Source organism: Callithrix jacchus, chromosome 19, assembly GCF_049354715.1.
Source record: "Callithrix jacchus isolate 240 chromosome 19, calJac240_pri, whole genome shotgun sequence".
In the NCBI taxonomy this organism is placed as follows: Eukaryota; Metazoa; Chordata; class Mammalia; order Primates; family Cebidae; genus Callithrix; species Callithrix jacchus.
The window spans coordinates 34,909,957-34,922,546 of record NC_133520.1 but is presented as its reverse complement, the minus strand read 5'-3'; the positions used below and the strand labels follow the sequence as shown (position 1 = coordinate 34,922,546).

Genomic DNA, 12,590 nt, shown 5'->3' with positions numbered 1-12,590 from the left:
GCTCCTAATCTGCTTTCATCCACACCTGCAGATTCTGCCCTCGGTCCTGTTACTAAGCCCACACAACTAAGGTCAGCTCCTCCTAGCTTACCCAGACCTTGCTCCAGCAATTCTTCCCTCTCTTTCCTGCCATCACTCTTTCCCTTTCTACTAGATCATTCCTATCAGCCTTTTGAAATAGAGCATAGCCACTATTTCTCCAATCTTAAAATATATTTTATGTAGACTTTATGTTTTACTTTTGCTAGCACTTTATTTGCTCCTCTTTATAGAAAAAGTCCCTGAAAAAGTTGTCTGTAGTTGATAGCTGCAATTTCTCTCCTTTCATTCTCTCTTAAGCTCAGTCCAGTCAGGCTCCTGCCTCCTTCCTCTCTTCCAAAACTGTGTTGTCAAGTTCACCAGCAGACTTTGTGCTGCTCACCTGTAATCCCAGCTACTTAAGAGGCTGAGGCGTAAGAATCACTTGAACCTGGAAGGTAGAGGCTGCAGTGAGCCAAGATCACATCACTGTACTCCGGCCTGGGTGACAGAGCGAGATCCTGAAATATATATGTATATTTGAGACAAGACCCTGTCTCAAAAAAATATATGTGTGTGTGTGTGTGTATATGTGTATATATATATATGTACATATGTACGTATATAAATACACATATATACACATACATATATATGTATATATATACACACACACATGTGTATACATGTATATATGCTGCTGAATTTCAATGATCAGTTTTCAGGGCTCATCTTTTCTTGGTCTACCAGCAGCACTGGACAGAGTTGATCATTCCCACCTCCCTAAAATTCTTTCTTCACCTTACTTTGAGATTCTTCTCCGGATAGTATCAGAGGCTACTTTCTGAAATGCATCACCCCAGTATGGCTGCATGGCTGGCTTTTTTTTTTTTTTTTAGAGGTAGTCTTGCTCTGTTGTCCAGGCTGGGGTTCTGTGGTCCAGTCTTGGCTCACTGCAACCTCCACATCCTAGGCTCAAATGAACCTCCTGCCTCAGCCTCCTCAATAGCTGGGACCACAAGTGCACACCACCATACCTGGCTACTTTTTGCATTTTCAGTATAGACAGGGTTTCACAGTGTTAGACAGGCTGGTCTCAAACTCCTGACCTCAAGTGATCTGCCCTCCTCAGTCTCCCAAAGTGCTGGGATTACAGGCATGAACCACCAGGCCCGGCCCTGGCTCTTTACTTTTCTTGAGTCTTTGCTCAAATGCCATTCTCTTAGTGAGGACTTCCCTTGCAACCACCCTGTTCTCCTGTTCTCTTTATCCCTCTTGCCTACTTCATTATTTCTCTTTATAATGCTTATCATCTTATTTATTTTGTTCTTAGTTCTTTTGCTATTTAGTATTTGTTGAATGGATGAATAGATTTAAAAAACTAGGAACATTAGTTTGCAATATGAAGTAGGTAAATGAATAACTGCTATGCACGACTACTAAAGACTTGTGCAAAAGTAAGAACCACATATATACCATGAGTGCTATGCTTATTGATAAACACAAGTTGAAGGAAATTTTACATGTAAATTAATAAGAATATTTCCATTTCATTACATACCACCAGTTTGTCATCTGTTCAGCTCGCTGGATTGTATGGATCAATAGAATATACTTCCCGTGTTTCTAAATGAAAAGATTCCTTCTGGTTTGTATTTGTACAATAATTGCTAAACAGAAGGGAGAAAAAAGTAGTATCTTTACTCACTGACCATGATTCAATGTAGCAGCTGTTTGATTTCAATAATTCCCAACATGTGGTAAGCACTTTTTGTGGATGATTTTATTTTTTGTTTTAAATTACACTTTAGCTTCCGGGATACATGCGCAGAACGTGCAGGTTACATGGGTATACATGTGCCATGGTGGTTTGCTGCACCAATCAATCTGTCATCTACATTAGGTATTTCTCCTAATGCTATCTCTCTCCTTGCCCCTTATCCTGACAGGCCCCAGTGTGTGATGTTCCCCTCCCTGTGTCCATATGTTCTCATTGTTAAACTCCCACTTATGAGTGAGAACACACAGTGTCTGGTTTTCTGTGATGATTTCATTTTTACTGTCTTTATCCTACGAAGTGTAAACACTGTAACTCCACTTTTTGGATAGGCACATAAAAAAAATAATGTTCTAGGCTTGTAAGTGACCTAGTCAGAGGCTGACACGAGGCAGCTTTACCCTAGATTCAGGATACTTAATGACTAACAATTACAACATCCAAATTGAAGAAAAGAAGTTTTTATTTTAGAATATGGTCATAATTTTACCCTTTTGGGAACCAATCTTTTAGTTCAACTGAAAAGCTTTAAACGAGTTTCAAGAGAATGTTTTTACTTTCTTTCTTTGAAAGCACACACATGTCATTGTGCTTCTAAAGCCACTTTGCCAGAACTAGTAAAAGACAATAAAATGTGATTAAACTATGACATAGAGCTCTGAAATAAGGTATTACAAAATCACTGGGGGAGAAAGAATACTGCTAAGGTCACTGACAGCAGGTCACTCACTACAATATTGAAGAGTTCTGCATATAGGAGAAATGTTAAGATTACAAAACAGTAATTTTTAGGTCAATGTGAGATTTAAGCTTTGTTAAAATATCTTAGATGACTAGAAAAAAATAGCAAAGTCCCTTTCAAATATTTGGACAGCCTTTAAAAAATATTGAATTTTGTCACTAGACATTCATTTTTAAATGATTACTCATCTCATTTACAAAAAGCATTTAAGGCAGTTCAAATGTCTATACCAATGATTGGAAAATCAATTGAGGTGGGTTAGCAACTGGAAATAAAACAAATGAATGACACCTAGGAATCCAGTTAAACAGATACGTTTGGTTCATGTCAGCTGAGGCACTTAAGTATAGTATATGATAAAATCGTGTTAGTAAACAATAATAGACTGGAACTTTATAAATTATTTGCACTTGTAAGCATTACCCAAATTTGCAAATTTTTATACACATGCAATGCTCTGATAGCAAACCTAGCAGCATGAAGGAAAGAGAGATTCTATTTTCCATATATTTACATTTCTAATTACTCTTGGCTGAAATTATCTTCTGAACTTCCTATGAGGAAGGCCCTGCAAATGACATCTCTATTTTTTTTCTTGAGACCTTTTTCTCCTTGAATTCCGTGACAGTACTCTCTCCTACTTTTCCTCTTGCCTCTCTTCCTTCACTTTCTGCCCTTTGAACATTACTATTCTTCTGAGGTCTGTTCTCATCTCAATTTTTATCTATTCCATTCTTTTTGGTCCGATAGCTTCCATTGTGATTTAACTGTTACCCACCTGAGTCCAGCCCCATCTTCCAAGTAATAAATCATGAGTACTTCAAAGTAACAGGTGAGAAGGGGACTCCTCATCTTCCCCCACAAACCTGCCCCTCTCCACTTTTAGTGAGTCAGGGAGTCCACCTCATTGCCTTCCTGTGAGCCATTCTATGTGCCTCCTTCTCCCCACATCCAGCAAGTCACCACCAAGTTATGGAAATCCTGTCCTCTTGATAGCAAAGAACCACCTATTAAATATTCTCATGGCCTTTGTGAATCTCCACAAGAAAACATACAGTATGCAGTATGTCCAAATCTTATTTGGCCACAGAACAGACTTTTTCCTGAAGTCATTCATGAAAACAGAGTTTGTGGCACACACTCTGGTAAACTCTACACTCTAAGTATATGCCAACTGTACAGCCCAGCCAGAACCCCGTAAGCAACCCCCACCCTCCTGCCCCCAGCCTAGAACAAACTGCCCAGGTTCATAGATACCCTCAGTACATAATTTCAGTGCAATCCCTTCATGTCTGAGTCTAGGCTAGACATTATATAACTGAGTCATGGCATCAGATGGCACTGGTGGCAGGGTAAATGATAGATCCAGGGACTTGGCATGCTAAAGAAATTTTGCTAGAGCTTTTTGGTGACATGTTTTAGATGGCATGACTTGGTCATCCCCCCACTCAGAGTTACCTGGAGTTGGTAAGACTCCATTGGATTATCCGCCCTAACACTAGCATGTACAAAGACTCATGAACCTATGCACACATGATATTCCACTCACATTACTGCTCAAATGTTTTAAAAGCCAACACCTGACAGTATGCTTTGCTAAAAATGTATCCTTTACACGTATCAGTATTCTGTGTCAGGTTTTTTTTTGTTTTTTTTTTAATGGCATGCCTCCACCTAAAGCTATGCCACTTTCGCCTTCAGTACCCATCACACACACACAGTTTCCTAGCCATATCAAATATACTATGTAGTTCTCACAATACACAATGGAAATTCAAGCCTCCGGGCCTTTATTCAAACTGCTCTGTCTGGAATGCCTTTCTCTCCTTGTTTACACTCTCTGGAGGCTCACCTGAAACATCTCTTCCACTTTGAAACTTTTCCTGATTAAAACTCCCAAATATTGACCATTTGCTTTGCATCCCCACCAAATATCATATAATCCACCAGGCAACATTATGTTATGGTACTTGTTTAGTGACATGCTTGTCCTCCTTTACCAGGCTGTGACCTCCTTGATGACAGAGGCCACATGCTACTAGGCTCTGTGATTCTAGCCTAGTATAGTGCTAAGACATAGTAGGCACTCAGCTGTTATTGTATAAGAAAAGAATGAATGGACATGGTCATTAACTCTTTTCACATGACTTCTATTTCTCTAACATTACTGCTCAAATGTTTTAAAAGCCATCCATGTATATACTAGATACAGCGACATATGAAAGCAAATTTCTTACATCCATCAACTTAATATGTTGGGATTGAAGGCAGCAGCAGTTGTGCAACAGAAGAGACTATTCAGTTTCTTTATAAACTGTTTATTTCATTACAGCAAGCATATTTACTTTTGTATTTTAAAAACTTATAAAAATATTTATAGTGATATAAAAGATATATTTTAAAAAGGGAAACAAGATTTTTCAGTGATTTTAGATAGGGCAAAGCAACTTTTGTGACTAGAAATACACTTCTTTTTATAACTTAGAAAAAAGGATGCAGTATCATTTTAAGTGATAAAACACAACAGGCTTTATATTAAAAATAAAGATTAAAATATGCCAATATTCCCTAATATTATTGAAGATTTTCCTTAAAATTCTGCTCATTAAAATGAGACCAAAAAATAAATAAAAATGTATAATCATTAGAAATGAGTTACCTATAATAATAATTGGTGGAAAACACAGTGTTTCAGAGATGACTGAGTAACTTACTGAAAAGCTATTAGGAACAAACAGAAGAGAACAGAGAGAAAAGTCCTGTAAAACTGTAGTGTGAATTCTTGCCCTACCAGATATCATAATAACATAAAGCTATTAATTAAACACAAAGTGGTTTGTAATGAAAGAGTAGGCAAATTAATGAAGCAGGAAAAAAGGATGAGAAACACGACATGTTCAGGTACATTAACTATTACTAAGAGCAAACTTTCTGGCTAGTCATCTAACAATAATTATTAAGTATATTAGTTGCTCATGCACTTATCCTTGGTAATTCTAGAAATCTAAGGAAATAAGTGGCTATAGAAAAAAGTTTAGCCAAAGGTGTTACTCATATCTTTATATATTATCAATGTAAATTCAGAAGCAACTCAAGACACATAAATACATATATAAATACATAGAGTAGAATAATATGCTATTTAGTAACTAAAAGGAAAACATGATTTAAAGACACAAAAATATGAACATGAGTCTAAATGAAAAAAAATCAAGACAGAAGATGAAAATGACAACATTTCAGTTTAAAGAGAGAAAAATATATAAGAAAAAGATCAGGTAGGAATATATCAAAATATTTGCAGTGTTCCCACCGGGATTTTTTCCTGTTCTCTAGATTTTTTTTTTTTTTACAATGTACTATCTGAATAAACATCATTCAATAAAATAAGCTAAGTGTTTGATAACTTTTAAGTCCCCCAGAAAGGGCTTCCTTTTGTATGGCACGAGCTACTTCATTCAGTTATCACATTGCAGTATTTATTTTACATAACTTGTGCTTCTACATTTAGCTTCAGACAAGAAGCCAAAACCATTTGTACATATTGGTCAAGCATGTATTTGCATCTGAACTTACCGTTCTCTGTGTTTTGATATCATGCATGAGGTAACAACAATCAAGAAGGTAAGAAGTAGCAAACCTGCAGCAATACCTAGAAGAAAAATCCAGCAAGGATCAAATGCCAGAAGACTATCACCTACGTTGTTCTGAACTGATTGTCGGGCCTATTGCTAGTGGTGAGGAAAGCGTTATGTGACTCATTCTTGGCCATCAACACTGAATTCCTGAATAATCATAGTTGAGCTTCAGGTTTTTCTGATTTGATCCAGTTAACATTTAATCTAAAGCACTAAGCACATGACCACAAAGTTTCTGTCAACTTTTCATTGAGTTTTTCTGTTCCTTTTAGTTTTATTAGTAACAATCTTGTCACTGAGGTGACAAGAGAGAAATCTCAAGAATAGAAATTAGGAGCACAGGACACCGGCTTCTTATAATTTTGCAAAACAACATTTAACTCTCAGCTGTGAAATATATTTTGCTACAGCAGAAGCCGGCCTATTTCAATAGACCAAATCAAGCCAAAGACCAAGAGTTAATGAAAACTAAAACATCAATTTAAAAAGAAGAAAGAGTTGGCTGTTCAAATAATTTATCCAACTCTATCTCAAAGTGACAATTTGTAAAGTGACATGTACATTGAAATATCCTTAAAACACCAAAAAAGATCATTTCCTATGAGTTAAATATCATCATCAGATAGGTTGTAGGACCTCTAGCATTACATATTTTTATAAAACATTATAAGAGCTTCTCTTTAAGTATTTAAAAAGACTTACCACAAAGGACAGGAATAAGAGAACCTAAAGAGAATACAAAATCATGAAAATATCACTCTAGTGTCATAATTCAATATAGTCCCACGTCTCACGACAATGTCCCGGAAATCAACACTCAGCTCCCTTCCAAGTCCACTTAAAAGATGTATTGGGGCCAGGGACAGTGACACACACCTGTAATACTAGCACTGTGAGAGGCCAAGGTGGGAGGATCACCTGAGCTTAGGAGTTTGAGACCAACCTGGGCAACATGGTGAGAGCTTATCTCTACTTTTGCAAAAAGCAAACAGATAGAAAAGATGTATTGGAACCTTGAGTTATACTCGCTTGTTTCTTATGTAACATCTCACTGGCCTTTTTCTTCACTTTAAGTAGGTTGGGGGAGTTCACCAATGACGAAATCAATATGTTCAACTTTATAATCAGAGATTTCTCAGGTTAGAATGCAAATATTAACTGTAATAACTAGTTATTTAACCTATTTCTGGAGCTCCCTGTCAAACTGGTAAGCACTTATAAACCAAGATTCAGCAAGTAGGTGTGGTCTATGCAGCAATTCTTTTCAAAATGTCAGCTTGTTTTACATTTTTGCTCCTTTTAAATTAGCGTTTCTCTCTATTTTCTTTTCTTTACTTTCCCCTTCCTCCGAAAGCTGTATTATTTTTCCTTTTTTTTTTTTTTTTTTTTTTTTTTTTTGTTTTGTTTTGTTTTCAGACAGGGTCTAACTCTGTTGCCCAGGTTAGAGTACAGTGGCTCAATCATGGCTTATTGCAGCCTTGACCTCCTAGGCTCAAGTGATCCTCCCACCTCAGCTACCTGAGTACCTGAGACTATAGGTACACACTTCCATACCTGGCTAATTATTTTTCTTTTAAGAGATCAGGTCTCACTACCTTGCCTAGGCTGGTCTTAAACTCCTAGGCTCAAGAAATCCCCCTGCCTCAGCCTCCCAAAGTTCTGATATTATGGACACGAGTTGCACAGCCAGCCAACATGTACTTTTTCTAGAACAGACCACTGACTTCAAGTTCATCTGTAATTATACCGCTGGTCACAAACATATGTCGTAAAACCCAAGACTCTCCACATTGAGGGAAACCCCTACTCTTTTCTGTCCATTAGCCAGTTATAAGTGTCAGTGAAGCTCTTGGTACGTACGAGATCTGCAAACTGCCAGGGGAGGGTCCCATTGATGATCTCCCTGGCACTGGCTCTGGGGACTGCCTTCCAGCGTATACCCATCTTCACACTCCAGAGTTACAACAGCTCCATACTGATACATTTTCCTTGGCTCCAGCCCCTTCTGGATTCCATCCACATATTCTGGTGAGCTACAGTTTACCTCTGAAATTAAAGAAATCTAATTCAAGCACAGTCATATTTTGGCCTTTTGCCAAGAAAGCAGAAATTTCCTTTAATAGAAAGATAAAACCAACCTGTTTCACTCTCAGTAAGGAAAGCTGCATTGAAAGAGAATAAGACAATATCCTAGATCCAATCTTTTACTGTCAGCCATCTACCTCAATTACTTCTGGGTAATTTAAACCAGATTATGTTTTTATTGTTTTTTGCTTCAGTTTTTGTGCTAACAGTGATGTATAATTTTAATGTATTCTTGGAGAAATGGTGAGAGCTGAATGGGTAATATTATGCATTCTGAATTATTTTTTTGCCTGCTTCTAGTTTTACTGTCTAATTCTTCATACACATGCATGCTTTCTTTCTTCTTTCATCTTTTCAGTGTAGTCATCAACAATGTAAGTGATATGATTTGGCTGTATCCCCATCCAAATCTCATGTTGAATTGTAGCTCCCATAATCCCCATGTGTCATGGGAGGGATCTGGTGAAAGGTAATTGGATCATGGGGGTGGGTTTTCTTGTGCTGTTTTTTTGATAGTGAATAAGTCTCATGTGATCTGACGACTTATAAAGGACAGTTCTTCTGCACATGCTCTCTTGCCTGCCACCTTGTAAGATGTGCCTTTGTTCCTCCTTTGCTGTCTGCCATGATTGTGAGGCCTCTGGAACTATGAATCAATTAAACCTCTTTCTTTATAAATTGCCCAGTTTCAGATATGTCTTTATTAGCAGTGTGAGAATGGACTAATACAGTGAGATCTTGGATCTGAAGCCTGGCTCCAGTACTTCCTAGACGTGTGACTTTGGGTAAGTTACAAATCTCTCCATGCTACAAAAACCTCATCTATAAAACAGGAATAATCATGGCACCAACCTCATGTGGCTCTTATGAAGACTAAATGAAATAATGCATGTAAGGTGCTGTGCAAAATATCTGGCATAGAGTAAAAAGTGTTCAGAAAATACTAGATATTACTTTACTGGTCATATTTCATATGTTCTGTTTATGATAATGAAAATGACTTTCTGAAACCTTTATAAAAATGTACCCATAATCCCACAATACTCAGTAAATATTCTTGAAAGACTGCTGTGCTTTTCATTGGTACTTTATCAAATATACACTTATCATAACCGTAGCCCCAGTGTGTAAATACAGTCTGTGCTTTAGCTGTTTAATTTACAGACATACTCCAACTTTCTATATGTAAATAAGTAGTCATTCACCCAATATACTACAGCCTGAGACATTTTTCTTATTTTGAGATATTTAGATTAATGAATGTATTAATCTAATTAAAGTATTTAATTTAATGAGTCAATTAATGCATTTCTTTGACTATTTTAAGTTGAAAGTATCCAACTGAATCTATCTATTTGGCACCACAAATTTGATATAAAAATAAGAACAAAAAATAGACAACGCACCTTTACAATGAGGGGCGGGTTGGCTCCAGGTTCCCTCATGTGTGCAAAGAAGGAGTGCATCTCCCACCAGCAGGTAGCCTTGGTCACAGCTGTACAGGATTGACATTCCAGGGGAAAACCGACTTATGTTTCCACCAGTATGGCTCCCGTTGGGGGTCTTAGGCGGAGGCTGACACCCTAAGAAGGCTTAGACAGCAATAAGAAAGGGTCTTTAACTCAGCACAGAGGAATACATAGCCTGCACTATCTCTGGGTAACAGCGATACAGGAAGGCCAGAGGCAACAAGCCAACTAACAGGTATCCAGAAACACTCATTCATTTCACCCCCACCAGCAACATTGGATGGAGATATGCATTTCCTATGTTGATATGATTTGAAGAAAAGTATGAAAATATAAGATAATGAAACATTAATGGATATAGTTCACAATGGTAACCCATCAGCCAACAGTTTTCTTTTCCCTTTAAATAGCAGACAGGATCACACCTTCAAATGTCTAGAGGATCTAGGAAGTGAAGCCATCAGATATGACAAGTCAGAGAGCCCCTGTCCTAAGGGTCAGCCACTGCTCAGTTCAAGTTACTGGTGCCTATCTGGGAAGCAAAGGGGGCTCTCATGGTTCACAATTTCACTGTTTATCTTAAACTGCAGATGGGTTTCACTTAAGATTACTGTGCTGGCCAAAGACAACCATTCTCTGGAGCTGAATTCCAGTTCTTGGGTAACCAATCAGCAGCCTCTGCTGTAGATAGTCATGGACAGGAATAAGGCTGCCAAATGATGACTACAATTATAACAAAGGCAACTCAATGGGTTGGAGGGCCAATTAATTCTCCAGAACACCCGAAGTTCTCGTTCTGGCTGGCAGCATAGCCTTAAATATCAAATTATTACCAACATTACTGCCAAAAGTTTGCCAAAAATGTATGTGTGCTTTTCTTACTCTAAATTCATAAGAATAACGATTTTGGAGGCTCCATCAATTTGGAAGTTGGTCATTATCTTTTGATGTACTATTTATTGCTCAATACACTGAGAAAGGAAAGAGAAAACAATCAACTGAGAAGATAAGAAAAGGCAGATATCTTGTAAAGCAATATAATTGCTTTAGCTTTTCTTTAGGCAGACTGTCAAATGCAGATTCAAACCCCTTTTTCTTTATCCTGTACAACATCTGATAATTCATCCCTTCAAGTATCTTACCCTTTTTGATACAAGTTGGCACACCTGGCACCCACGTGTTATCAGTATGACACCTAATCACACGACTACCATTCATGATGAAGCCGGAATTGCAGGCAACATGTACTATGTCATTGTGGGAATAAGCAGAATGCGTCTTATTGAGCTTGTATCCATGTTTGACTTCTGGGTTAGGGCAGTAAGTCACAGGAGCAGATTGTAAGCACTGCGGAGGAGACCCACTCCATGATCCATCACTTCTGCACTGCAATTTTTTCTCTCCCAGGAGATAGAATCCTGGGTTACATTCATAAGAGACTTCACTTCTGTATAGAAAGTTTTCTGCCAACATGCCTGTGTGCTTCCCATTGACAATCACTGGTGGAGGGTGACAGCGAATAACTGCAGAAGAGATTTAGGGAGTTCCACTTTAGCTAGTGCCTCAAGGTGAGCGGTCTTCATTCAGGTACAAATGACGATATACAACTAACTGCATATAGTTCACATAATTAGAAAATAACTTAAATTTTGGAATATGGATTATGCTTTTTAAAAAATCAGCTTTATCAAGTGTGATTATATGAGTACTATATACTCCGTAAAAATTCAGAAAATACAGTAAAGTATTAAGGAAGAAATACAGTTATGTTCCCATGACCTAGGAATATGGACTATATATTTTGTTATTGTTAGCAAAATTAGCAGATGCATGGAAAATAATTCCTACCTGGCAACGTTGTTTCTAAGTGTCAGCACTGACCAACACCATAAGATATTTCTTATCTAAAGGGAGGGAGGCCCCTAAGACTGCAGAAGCAGCAGTAGGCTAGTTCTTCAGTGGCCTGCCCTGCCCAGTTCTCCTTTACCACTGTCAGGCTTTTATTTTTTCTAACTTACCTTTACAAAGTGGAACCTTTCTGAACCAAATTCCATTCTTAGCATCTTGACATGTCTGATAAGCATGTCCAGTCAACTGGTACCTACAGAGAGACAGGTTATAATGCATTTCCTGTTCCTAATATCACATCTCTTCAAACTGCACACACAAAAGAACTTCTAAAGAACTTTGGCAGAGAGGAGTTGAAATTCTTGGTCCTCCAAGTAAAAACAAAAAAACTACTTTAGAGTTAAGCAAAGCCCTTTTCAGGTCAAGAGAGGACTGAAGAGTCAGAGTTGCTAGTTAGGCCATTGGAACCTCACACTCTCTGTGCACATGACAATTAGGAGCCTCTAAAAGGTACCAACAAGACGAGCTGAAGGTCTAGTTAATGCACAAAACAAGATGGAGACCTTTTCTCAGAATAGACCATTTCATACTCACCCATCTTGGCAGGACATATTAACTAGCTCCACACGTGAACCAACTGGAAGTTTCTGAAGATCCTCTCTCACAGGCTGGCATGTTTCTGGAGGAGCAAGGATAGAATTACAGTATTTATAGATGTCTCATATCAAAGGGAGGGACGACTCTGGAACTGAAAGTACCTTCACACCGTGGGGCAGAAGGACTCCAATTTCCTGAAGGCATACAGTGAATGGATTTGTTTCCCACAAGCAAGTAGCCAGGGTCACAAGTGTAGTCTACAGTCATCCCAGAGACAAAGAGGACCATATTTCCACCTGTATGCCGACCATGGCGGAGCCCAGGAGGTGGCTGGCAGCCTGAAGAGAAAACTCCCTACATAAATACCAACATAGAGGAATTTCTACTCAAGAACACTGAGTGCACAACATTGGACA

General features: G+C 38.1%; 1 protein-coding gene across 2 annotated transcripts in view; it reads right to left on the bottom strand.

Moving 5' to 3' along the window:
• The window catches only part of CR2 (complement C3d receptor 2), a 38,060-nt gene that overhangs the window by 2,057 nt on the left and 23,413 nt on the right, over positions 1 to 12,590 (bottom strand). Inside the window, exons 11-19 of one of the 2 annotated variants that reach the window (XM_008985590.5) lie at positions 12,336 to 12,512; positions 12,172 to 12,256; positions 11,748 to 11,830; positions 10,872 to 11,252; positions 9,667 to 9,852; positions 8,036 to 8,221; positions 6,878 to 6,901; positions 6,114 to 6,189; positions 1,580 to 1,688 (exon numbers count right to left, since the gene is read on the bottom strand). In XM_008985590.5, the coding sequence (XP_008983838.3) occupies positions 1,598 to 1,688; positions 6,114 to 6,189; positions 6,878 to 6,901; positions 8,036 to 8,221; positions 9,667 to 9,852; positions 10,872 to 11,252; positions 11,748 to 11,830; positions 12,172 to 12,256; positions 12,336 to 12,512 (1,289 nt within the window). In that variant the 3' untranslated portion in view covers positions 1,580 to 1,597. The remainder of the gene's footprint in view (positions 1 to 1,579; positions 1,689 to 6,113; positions 6,190 to 6,877; positions 6,902 to 8,035; positions 8,222 to 9,666; positions 9,853 to 10,871; positions 11,253 to 11,747; positions 11,831 to 12,171; positions 12,257 to 12,335; positions 12,513 to 12,590) is intronic. The other variant, XM_008985591.5, reaches the window with a different exon arrangement.